General features: G+C 44.4%; 1 protein-coding gene across 6 annotated transcripts in view; it reads right to left on the bottom strand.

Moving 5' to 3' along the window:
* Positions 1 to 12,200, bottom strand: part of MTCL1 (microtubule crosslinking factor 1) — a 138,129-nt gene that overhangs the window by 27,171 nt on the left and 98,758 nt on the right. For all 6 annotated transcript variants that reach the window (XM_037805918.1, XM_037805921.1, XM_037805919.1 and 3 more), the window contains 3 exons: positions 11,926 to 12,156; positions 10,535 to 10,735; positions 2,401 to 2,568 (listed from right to left, as the gene is read on the bottom strand). In XM_037805918.1, the coding sequence (XP_037661846.1) occupies positions 2,401 to 2,568; positions 10,535 to 10,735; positions 11,926 to 12,156 (600 nt within the window). The remainder of the gene's footprint in view (positions 1 to 2,400; positions 2,569 to 10,534; positions 10,736 to 11,925; positions 12,157 to 12,200) is intronic.

The raw sequence follows: 12,200 nt of genomic DNA, 5'->3' as shown, positions 1-12,200 counted from the left end.
CAATCCAGGGTGCCTAAATTTTCACAGTGGACCCCTTTGGCAGTCTGGTGAGGCCCAAGGTTTCCTGCTCAAAGTTGATTTTGAGAAAGCTACAAAATTGTCATGTGAAATGGAAGTCTCTTGGGTCCTCTTGGTCTTTTTTGTCTACGGTTATGATTGAAGGACATCCTTAATTTTAGTTAAAGGTTACTGAACGTAAAAATGGTTTTATTTTCAATCCCAATTTGGCACATCCCTGAATTTTTCTGTGGCCCCCAGGTTAATCCATTCAATTCTAATGGTTTCCAATCCATTCTCTACCTTGAAGTCGGAATAATATTTCTAAAAATGCATACTCCCATGGTAAAATTAGGATTCAATTTTTAATTCTTTCAACACTCTTCTTTTCCTTCAGATCTGATGAAGTGCAGCCCTTAAATGTGCTGTGCTCCTACCTTCCCAATGCTCCTTTTTGCATAAATCACCATTCCCTTCCTCCATCTACCAACTCCTACTCATTCTTTGACTCGTTCTAAGCAGGACGTTCAAAAACAACCCTTTCCTGAACCTTTGAGCTGAGATGGGTGCCCTGCAGGCCCCCATGCCATGGCACTTAGCTCACTACTGTCAATTACATGCCTTTATCTGCATCTCCCACCACACCGAGAGCCCCTCCAAAGGCCATCTTATTTGCTGTTGGATCTTCAGCATCTAGAGGGAAGCCTGACTTAAGCATCAGCTGAAAGAATCACAGGTTGGGGAACTGATACAACATGGCCTCTGCTCAGACAAAATGTTTAACGTCTGGTAAAATTCAACCAATTGGCACTTAAGTGGAAGAGGGTGAAGATCGGAAGCTTACACACGGACGCCCATCAGCCCACATCCATTGCTCCCTGGGCTGCAAAGGTTTAATTAAGGAACTTCTTCAACAATTTGAGCAGAAGATGAGCTCTCTAGCCATTACCACCTGGCTTCTAGGTCTGAAGCACCAACTTTTATTTCTTGGCACTGGTGACTCTCCTGGAGATTTTATTTATAGCAAACATGGTGGGTGTGTGCCAGCTTCATCTAAAACAGAGACAAAATGTTTTGAAACTGGCTTGCATAAAAAACGATGCCTCCCTTCTTTAGCTATACTGAACTCTTTGAAAATATTTAGCATTTTTTCATAAACATGTTCTTAAGGAGGTTTATAGTAGCTCATTGGAGAGTGTCCTCACTAATTTCTCTGCACTGCTGACTCCTCGGGCTGCATACTAAGATAAACAGAGTGTCTGGTAAGAATTGCCCACCAGCTCAAAGATGGGATTCATAGCTGGTCCGACACCCTGTCATTCGATGGGCCCGGCATGGAGCTTTGATTTTCCTACACTCACTGCTCCTCTGTCCCTGCTCTCGCGAGGCCTGTGAACCTGACACCCTTTCCAGAAGGCACCAGATGGCAATGCAGGTGAGCAGGTGCCAGGGGAGCTGTTTCCTTTTGACGTGATGGGCCATGTAATCTGTCATCAAAGCCATTTGGAAGATGTCTCCTTTCTGTGCAATTTTTTTTCTTTCACCATGGAGCCAATTCACATAAAACTTTGATGACTCAATGGTTTTTGCCTCAAACTAGGACCTAGAAAACAGAGGAGGGGGATACACAGGCTCTTTCCTCCCTTGTCCTGACCAGGGACTGGAAGAAACCTCAAGAAATGATCTGGGTAAGTAGACAATGTGTAGGTGAGTCATATTCCTTCCAAGGACTTCCAGGGAAGAAACGCTTGGAAAGGAATGTTCCCCTGTTGAGTCGTAACTCCTAAGGCTGTGGTATAAAACCCTGGGAGAGTCTCCCCTCTGTCAGGTGGGGTGCAGGTGGGAACCTGGCCTCTCCTCTCTGCTCCACCCCTCAATGGCTAGGTGATCGTGCAAATCTCCTTTCCCTTGGGGCTGCAGGTTTCTGCTGGGTAAATAAGACCAGAATTAATTAGACTCCTTGGGGTGCAGTGGAAGGTCTACAAGCTGATTTCAGTATTTTGAGAACTCTAAAGAGCATGTGTTTACCCTTGTTAGTGACCACGAAATCACCATCTGCTTTTTCTTTGCTTCTGTCTAGAATTGGATCAACTCAAGTCTGAAAACTTGAGCTGGTCGCCCTTTGATGGGGCTAGAAACAACTTTGTTAATGCAAAAATGGGAAAACGGAAGCTACTTTTAAAATGATGTTTGGTAGACACTGACTTTCCTACTTGGTAGGGGAGGTGTTAGGGGACATGGGGTCCTTGGAAAAGGGAGTTTTAAGAAGAGATTGCAAGCAGCTGCTCCCACTTCCTCCCTGACTCCCTGGCCCTTCCTCTTGAATGAGAGGCACTGGGGGGTCCGAGGCTGTCTTCCTGACCACCTATTCTGGATGGTGAGGAACGAGCCACAGGGCCATACCTGCTCCAGGCGGCACCTGAGCCCGGCCCACTCCACGTCCCAGGCCGCCTTGTCGCTGGCATACTGCTGCTGCAGCCGCAGCCGGGCCTGCTCGTCCTCCCACAGCGCCGAGCGGAAATCCTCCAGCAAGGTCCTCAGGGCGCTGAACAACTGCTGGTTCTCTACCACCTGCAGAGACAACAGGGGTCAAGCCTCTGCCACGGCGTTTTGGGGATTTCTTTATGGCAAAGATGGGCAGACCCCACGCCTGGCAGTCACGGTGGTGCTGGGGCTGTCCCCCGAGGTGTCACCCACAGCTGGGGAGTCTGCAGTGAGTGAGGGAAAGCCAGGATGTCCCGGGGGTGGCCGCTGTCCCCTGGGGCTGAGAGCGCTCAGGGATTAACGGGTTAGGAGGGAGGACAGAGGAGGCCGCTGCTGGCCACTGGAGCTAGGGCAAAGCTGAACCTGCAGAGGAGAGGAGCACATACTTCAGACCTGAGGATCCCCTGGGAGCACCCAAACACGGCTGCTAGAAAGCTCCGTGCAGCTTTGGATGGAACCATCGTGGGGTACAGAGGTAAAACACATCCACATCACTTTAGCGCCAGCGTTGAACTACAAGGGAACGAATACAAGCCTAGTTTCTCGGTGAGCACAGGGAGGCCATAATGCCAATTTGACCTTGAAGGTACTAAGAGGTCATATGTTTGAGAAAAAGTGTCCACGGGAAGGGACAGTGGTACTTCTGATATTTAATAATGAAAGCCAAAGGTGAAATTCTTCATTTGTTCATGAGACTTTCTCCTGGTTCCCTGAGACAGAACCAACCACCTCCTTTCTGCCTCTTAATACCCCGGGCAGGCTTCAATCACTGCACAAATAACCACAATGCCCACTTGCTCAGCTGAGGCCTCCCCCGCCCCACTGTGGGTGCCCAGGGTGGGGGCCGAATGCTTAGCTCACGTTAACCATGCAATAAATGCTGGTGCACAGAAGGATACTTAGTACTCATCTGCTTAGAACCAATAAAAAAGGCTTTCCATTTTCTAATACCTGTCCAGCCCTCGGAAGGCAGATTTCAAAACCATGATTTCGATCTTGGTAGCCTTGACAGTTATTGAAGCTTGGGCACTGGATCAGAAAGGTCTGTCCAAATGAATGAATCACATGCATCTACTGAGGTGCCCTGATAATAAAAGCCACGTCGATCTGTCTCTTCCACTCAGGTGTCGTCCAAGCCCTTCAGGAGCTCTCCTGCATGCCGAGTGGGTGCAGGTGATGGCTACTGTAGGAGTCCAAGCGCTGTCCCTTCGGACAGAACCCACCCTCCATTCCTATAAACCCCTCCTGCCAGGCCGAGCAGGGAAAGTGCTTTCCAGCTCCTGGCTCTGGGTCTGTGTGGATGCCAGCATCCACTGCTCAGTCGTGTCAGGGAGTCGGTCTGTGCTCCTAAAGCCACACAGCTGGTAGTACAGCAGTGTGAGCGCATCCACAGCACCGATTATAGATCTGGATGTGGTTAAAAGAGGAAATTCTAGGCTGTATATATTACTAGAATAAACGTTTTTAAAAATTCCATAGGACTATACAACACATAATGTAAACCACGGATTACAGATAATAGTACACTTATAATATTCTTTGATCGACTGTAACAAACGTACCCTGCTAATGGAGGGTGTTAATAACAGGGAAGGGGATTTGGGAACTCTGTATTTCTTGTATGATTTTTCTGTAAACCTACAACTTCTCTAATTAAAAAAAAAAATAAACCATATAGTTCATCAGCTGCACACACACATGGACAAAGAAAGAACTGGTGTTTAAACAAATATGGGATTTAAGTTTGGATTTAAATAAAGTTGAATTAGAAAAGAGGAATTCTTTAAGATGGGCGAGTTGATTACTGAACGCTTCATAGTTTTCACCATAATTTATCTGAGAAGTTAGATACAGTAGATTTTTGATGAAGTAGAAAGGCCTATTTATTAGCAATTACTGCTCCTTGGTTTCTCTCCCCTCGAGCACCAATTTTTACTTTAACAACTCTGGGGAAAAGATATTAAGACGATTCATTTAACATTTGCAAAACTCAGCAGATAGTAAAACTCGAAAAATCCTACACATCCTTTCCAACCATCTGAATATAAAAAAATTACCACTAGATTCAAAGAGTGTTCATGAAATGTGTGAAGGCGCAATAAATGCAGAACGGTTTTTTTAAACCCCACATCAAAAGTATTTAAAAATTCTGTAAGAGCAGTTAAGTGGGAAAAGGTGCCATAAGTGTATTCAGAAATACACATCTACATAAAGAAAGAATTTGTTTCCTGAAAAAAAATATGCTTATTTTATGGTAGATTAATTTGGTATTTTCATCTTTGGATTTTAAATTAAAAAAAACAGTCCTTTTTGAGTCAAAGTATTTCAAACATAACAGTAATAATTTTTGATGTTTTTGTGGTAGTCAATCTCATTTTCACTGAGGAGAAAGCAGAAAGCCATATAATAAATTCTTATACATAATCAGTAGTTCTCTACGAGTCCCAAGTTGCACATGCGCTTAGCTGGTGGTATTTTTAACCCATATGCCAGACTACTGCTGGTAACATTAGAATCAGAACTTTGTGCTCCCAGGAAGCAGGATTTTCACATTTTCAGAGGAAAATGTATTTCCTCTGGGTGTTCTATCTGACATCAGCAGATATCAGATTAAATAAAATTAAGCTTTAATGCTTTTTTTTTAAATGCACAGCTGGGTCAAAATAATCAGCCTTCATGTCCCTTTATACCAATCCAAATGGAATGAGCTCCAAAACTGCCTTGGACAATGGCCAGAGGGAGCAGAAGAGTGCAGAGGCTCTGTGTTACTGGAGCACAGGGTCCGGTACGGAAAGCAAGCCACATTAGTGCTCTGCCATTCGTGCACATGGACAAGAACTCATCTCAGAGCACAACCTTCTCTAGGTCCAGAATGAGCCACAGATGGGTGTGTGTCTTGTAAAAATTTTTACATGCAAAAATAGTAATGGTGATAATATGAACTGTTTCTGATAGGCCAGGGGATGTGCTAAGTCATCTCCCTACATTATCTTACTTATATTCCCCATCAGTCCTCGTGTACACTTACCTTCCCCATTTTGCAGACAGGGAACCAAAGCTTGAAGCAGCTCAGCAACCCCCCTGGGGTCCTGCTGTTAAGGGGTGGAGATGCCCCTCAGGTCCATCCCACTACAAGGCCAGGCACCAGGTCAGGATCTTTGCCCTCTGACATCAAAGCCTGCCCAGGGCTTTTTTATTTTTAAAAATTTTGCCTTTCAGAAGCCATCTAATCCCTGTGAAACTAATTTCATCCCCAATATCAAGGGGAATAATAACAATGAGCTGTTTTAAAAGAATATCTGAAAGTTAATTCTTTTCCTCCTAGTGGTGCCCCTTGTTGGGCTCTCTGGTCAGTGTAGAGGTCGTTAATCTGGTCAGCGTAGAGGCTGTTAATCTGAAACATCTTCTTGGATACAGAGCTTTTCAAAGCTGTTGTGCCAGGGGTTCAGCCCTGCAACCTTTTAGCTTATACATTAGCTAAGTATAAGCTTTATCTTCCTCTTTTCAATCTCTTCAGAAATCTGCTGGCTGGTTTTCTAGTGAAGAAGTAGGATAAAATGGCTGTGCTATTTCCTTCTCGGTCTAATCGCATTTCCGCACTCCCAGGCTCATTCCTCTTGGGTGAGGCTGAAAATAATCCTAAAGTTGAGATCATGGACTTGACTGTGTTTTAAAGTGTTAAACTTTATAACAGTTCAAGGTTGGGCTGCAGCTGACCCATTGCCTTCAAAATATACGATAAATATGATCAATAGCAAGTGAAAATGATGTTTATGACAAAGGCAACACACCAAGACCTTGGTGATGTAATGTTAGGTATTTTTCAAGATTATTCTGGCCTCATAAGGTTTCCAGGACAGGTGCATTTGGTGAATTCATAAGTCTGTCAAACAGCTAAACCACCATCAACTGCATTGCTTGCATGAGAGCTAGCCATTTATTATAGGTCTTGGAAGTGGGTTTCATATAAAGTTGGAAAAGGTACACGGACCTGCTGCTGTGGGCAGATCCATAAAAGCCAGTCACAAAACAGAGGTGGTGGTCTCCACCTCCCACTCATTTGGGCTACTAGACCCTAGACAGGGGAATGCCAACTGTGGTTGCTGCCCCCAATACACACACGTATTCCCTAATTGATACACATAACAGGGGTATCTCACTCTATGCTCAATTACAGTAACTCCTCTGTCAGCAGGAGTCATGACACATGTCCTTTACTGTGAGATTAGCCAAAAATGATACATTTGAACATTCAGCAACGTTTTTATAAATAAGCCATTTATTGTCATTCTTACCTTCCTTGTTACCTTCCAATTAATTTTAAGATTCTTTTCTAAGACCCTTATCCACCCACCCATCCACCCCCAAACAAAAAGAATGAGTCATTGAAGACTCGCCATAAGAATATAATCTATGGTAGAAGATTCCTGGGATGAGAGATTCATTTGCACGTTATTTGCCCCTTGAGTCAGGGAGGCTGTGTGCCTGGCAACCCTGTGATTGTCATGGAGAGCTCCCCAAGAACACAGCTGTGGAAGAGCTTATCAGGTGTATATTTAATAAATTATAAACACAGAAGCCAGGGTAGATCTGATGAAAATTAAGTGCCAGATGGAAGAAGCCACCTATCACTGAAATTTAGGGCTTTCCCTATGTACTCGGGAAGGCAGTTCATAAACTGTGGACTGTGGCTCACTGCAGGTAGTAGGCTTGGGGGCGAAGAGGGTCCTTTCATTCAGTACCTCCCAGTGCACAGGGATTTCACACCGTGTGTGGACTATTTCCAGAATAATAGCAACAACGACAACAACAAAGACACAGTTAAAAGAATGTGATTCACAGTCATAACCTCAGGTCTGGTTCCTTCTAGGTGGGGTAATTTTCTTGCAGGTGAGGCTAGAAAGTTGCAGAAGAGCTGGAGCATGGTCTAAAGAAGAAACCTTGGTACAACATAGAGACGGAAATGTGAAAAGCCAGCAGGTTCAAGAGGAGAAGTGCTTTGTGATGAAACAAATAAAATCACAGCAGCTCACTCACTGATGGGCAGGATTTGTCCAGCCAGAACTACTCCTTCCTCAAGTTTCTGCATCTTGGGGAAAGAGGAAAGGCGGGCAGCCTGGGCTGCTAGAGAGCAATGCCACAGTCCATGATGTTCAACACTTTTTTTCTAGAGGGAAAAAGGCTGATTTTTAGGACAGCTCCTGGAGGCTCTAAAGCTGCAGGTGAGTACTAGACAAGTCCCAAAAGGTCCAGAGAAATAGACTGTGCTCAGTTCTGAGGCTGCATACTGGGCTAAACTGGTAACAGTGAAAGACTCTTTCTAAAGAAATGTACTTCCTTTAGATCTTGCTCTGAAGTTTATACCAGGTCATTAATGTGGACACAATTGTTTTTTAACAAAGATTACCTTATGACATAACTGAATGAAAAAAGTAACTTTCTTTTTGAATAATTTATCTCTTTGCTGAGAAGACTAACTGTTGGAATCAGAGGATAGTAATTCCAGGTCCAGGAATCGTCTTGTGCTTAAAACTTAATTGCAGGAATAACTAAGAAGTATAAAAAGACATATATTTCCTTATGAGGACTGGCCTCCAAAACTTAATGTAAGTTAAGCTCGGTGAGAAATACACAACATAGTCTTACTTGTCCCCAGCCCCTGTCCTTCCAGATTGCCCAGACAGCTGAATGCACCTATTGTACTACTGGAGAACAATTGGGTCGTTGCCACCAGATCTAACTAAAGGTCAGTAAAACAGGGGAACATTAGCACAGGCAAAAATGTTGCAACCTAATGATTTTTCTTGAACTATTCCCAAGGTTGACTTGTATGTGTAACTTTTTTTTTTATTTAATAAACCTCTTTGGACACAATAAATGTTGCCAATCTCCTATGTGCCATGAGAAAGTTTAATATGACTCCAAGCAAACACCAAGGCCTGGGACATTTTGTTACTTGCAAATCTAACCTCGGGGAACGATGTGTTGCCGTGTTTCCCATTCTGCTTATCACTTTGTGAGGTCCTGGAGTTTCTGAAAAGGGCCCAGTTCTGCACAGCAGCTCTAGAGAGACGTTTCTTGTCCCTGCATCTAGGCTGCCTTGCTGAGGGTGTTCACTAGCAGTCAAACAGCTGTCACTTACAGTAGAGCTCATTAATCTCCTGCCTCTAATGCAGCACGTGCACAGAGACTCCCAAAGCAGGGTCGCCTTACCTTAACTGCTCCGCAACAACCTAAAGGCAAACCTGACTCTGACCTGAGGGACTCCACTCCATTAGCCTGTATTTGTGACCCTGTCACACATGTCCACCTCTGCTTTTAAGGGCAATGGCTAAAACTTAGGTTGGAAGAAGGAGGCGGCAAAGGGAGATGACATTTATTTTAATAATAAAAATGTGAGGTTCCAGCTGAGTGACTTTATATTATTTTCCACCCTGACGGTGAAATTTTCCATGACTGCTGTTTAGAAAACCAGATGTGTTGCATTTTTTTTTTCCTTTTCCAAACATGTGGGAAACTTCCAACATGTGGCCTCAGATGCAGCAGGCTTATGGATAAGTGGCCATCAAGGAGCAAAGCTTGAGTTCATCAAAGATACTTTACAGAACTGGTGGTTAAAATCTCTTTTAAAAACATTAAAATTAGGAGATTTTAGATTTTTAAACCATTATTTGTAAAGTAACATTCTATTTTCTAACTAGGGCATTGCTGGAAAACTCATTGCATGATCCAAAACCTCCCCATGGACAATTGCATCATGACATACTTCCAAAAACTATAACTAAAAGTTCCTTTGAAAATATATGTCCTTCTTGAGTCATATTATCGAGGGAATATGCAGGGTAGATGGGTGTTCACAGAAAACAGCCACGTGGTCGTGAAAATATGGTTTGAATATGGGGGGTAAAAGCAGTTGGGGGAAGTTAAAAATCTTCCCTTCGCCAGAGCTTAGAACATCACCACTTTCCCTCCTTTGGATCCGAACTAAGGCTCTGATAACAGCTGTCTCTCACTTGACATGGGAGTCTCTGGGCTGAAGGATTCTGGGTGCGGGAAAAACAGCAGTTGTGGCATCCAGGGCAGAGGGAGTGCCCAAAAATGTGGAGGCTGAGAGGCTGGACCCATGCCCAGAGTGACGGCTGCAGCTCTGAGCATCTGCCCACCAGCCCTGCCCACACACTCCCCAGCAAAGGAATCTCTAGGGCTTGGCTGGCTCCGGCTCTGCTTTATTGAGCTCCCAAGAAGCAACACAGGATCTCAAGGGAACTTGAGCAAGGTAGCAAGAAAGCTTTACTGCAGAGTCCCTCTTAGGAGTCACAGTACCCCAGATCTGCCATAGCTGCTGCTTCAGACAAAAATGCAAAAAATCTGGATAGCACCAACCGCATCCTTTGCTTTAAAGGGCAGGGAGCATTTTTGTGGTGTTTGATGACATTAATAATTACTCAATATTGTCACACTGAAATCCCACCTCTCTTTTACACATGCTTTAATTTCTTAAAAAATTAAAAAAATTTTTATTTGGGGCATTCTTTTTCAAGTGGCCCAAGAAAACCTGAAATACTTTAGGCATGCTTGAGAATTTTTTTTCACACTTGTTTTTCTCTCCTATGCATTAAGACGCTGACAGCTGTTCAGCTAAACATCAAAAAAGGCTGTAAGTTCTTTTCCTGGCAGTGATGAGAGCCCTGCATTCAGTACCCATTTTCTTCCTTGGAAGAATGGTCAACATTTACAAGACCACTCAATAAAATCTGGTGGTTTTTCGTGTTTGCTTTTTTAGTTTTGTTTTGTCTTCCATGGAACATTCACTAGCCCTAGGAGACACACTCAATGTAGTCTTTGTATGTGTAAGCCAATTCAACTAACTGGCTTCCATGAAAACGAAACCCTGAATTGTGTGACTTCTAGCAAAAACACGGCCTCACAGAGAGCAACGGGCTGCCAGTCAGGCCAGAGGTGTGCTCTGTTACCTGGAATGCCCGCACTTGAGCTAAGGTGACACCGAGTCCAAGAGGCACCTGCTGGCTCAGGTGTGGCTCTCAGCACACACCTGCTTTGGGTGCTGTGTGGTGTCTGTCATCTGGAGCCGCAGTGCACGGTCAACCATCGTCTCTGCTGGGCTGTGCTGGGAATAGCCCCCCATCTTGAAGCCAAGGCCTGGGCCGTCAGCGTCTCCATCGGGTCCACCCCCCTTTGGGTTCCACTGGCCGCCAAACTCGCCAAGCTCGGGGAGCGTCTCTGGGTGCTGGCCCTGAAAAGAGGAGGAGATGACCATCACGGTTCCACACAATCCCGTGGCTGGACAGCCGGATTTTTATTATTTGAGGATGATTACCCACTTTGGGGATTATCAACCCTTTACTTCAGAGTTCATTTCGGCCATTTCGCACATTGGCATCTCCTCCATTTAAACAGCACAGAGCGGGTGCTCCATTGGGTAGAAAAGATCAATGAGAAATTTTGCTATTTCTATATTATGACTGCATACATTTATGATTTTATAAATCAGAGGAGGAGGAGTTCCAAAGTACCAACCAACGGGAAACCTGAAAGCTGTTTCTAGCTTTTCTTAGAGATGGTTTGCTTTGTCATGGATATTTGGAAGTTGGCTGAAATAATTTTTGAAGACTTTTTTCATCCTGAGGAAAGAGAACTACTGTATCTTCTCATCCAAACAATGAAATTATATATATACTGTTCAGTTAATGAAAAGCAGAACAAAAGGTCTTTGCAGGGTAAAAAAAAAAAATAGTCACGATATTTTGAAACAACTGACAGTAGCAAGAGGTACAGATAGATGCACAAAATGCAAAGAACCCCAGGGATTCTCTCCATAGGTTCACCCAGAAGCAGGGCTGGGAATCAGACTGGAGAGCTTAGGCCAAAAATAAAACATCAATTAGGAAGCAAACAATTATGCCGATTATTTCATGAATCTGGGGATTGAGACTGAAGAAAAAATCCAAATTTAAGAGGTGGCAAAAAAGTGACCTTCTGAGTGTAGAAGGCACCCTTACAAAGCTCTTATCAGTAGAATTGGCTCTAGCATCTAGGAATGAAAACCAAAATGGAGAGCAGAAGGTTTTAGAAGCAGGTTTTGCAAACCGGCAAGGCTGAGTGAAATGCTAAAGGGCCTCAGGGTGGTAACTTTAAATGAATTAAGAAAATAAATTAGCACAAAAGGAGATGGCAGCATGGCTTTGCTGCAGAATGGAGTTACCCACTGCAATGCTCTTAAAACCAGGTTCAAGTGCATCTGGAATTCTTGGTTTAATATGTCACTGGACAACCCAGTGCACTTCTGTTGCTTGGACTGGCCTTGACAAAATATTTTACAATAGAACATGGCTTTGTTTGTGTGTGTGTGTGTGTTGGGAGGCAGGGGTGGGCAGCAGCATCTGGGGTCAAGGACAAGACTCGATGAACTCGGAGCTGCCTTACCTCGGGCGGATCCTCTCCCTCCTCCTCCATTGGCTTCCCCTGGCGCCAGTGCTTGAGCAGCCACCTGAGCTTGACATAGAAGAGGAAGATGTTCTGCTTCAAGAACCGCAGCTCCTGCTGCATCAGGTGCTTCTCATCGTTCCAGGTCTGCTCCTGGAGGCTGTTTTGCAGGGCCAGGCTGTGCACCTCCAGCTCTCGCCACCTCAAGGTGTAAAGGTGCTCCTCGTCCATCTTGAACAGTACAAGAGACACAGTGTGACACATGGCTATCCCAG

Source organism: Choloepus didactylus, chromosome 16 (assembly GCF_015220235.1).
Source record: "Choloepus didactylus isolate mChoDid1 chromosome 16, mChoDid1.pri, whole genome shotgun sequence".
NCBI lineage: Eukaryota > Metazoa > Chordata > Mammalia > Pilosa > Megalonychidae > Choloepus > Choloepus didactylus.
The sequence above is the reverse complement of the archived record's forward strand: the minus strand, read 5'-3'. Positions and strand labels throughout refer to the sequence as shown.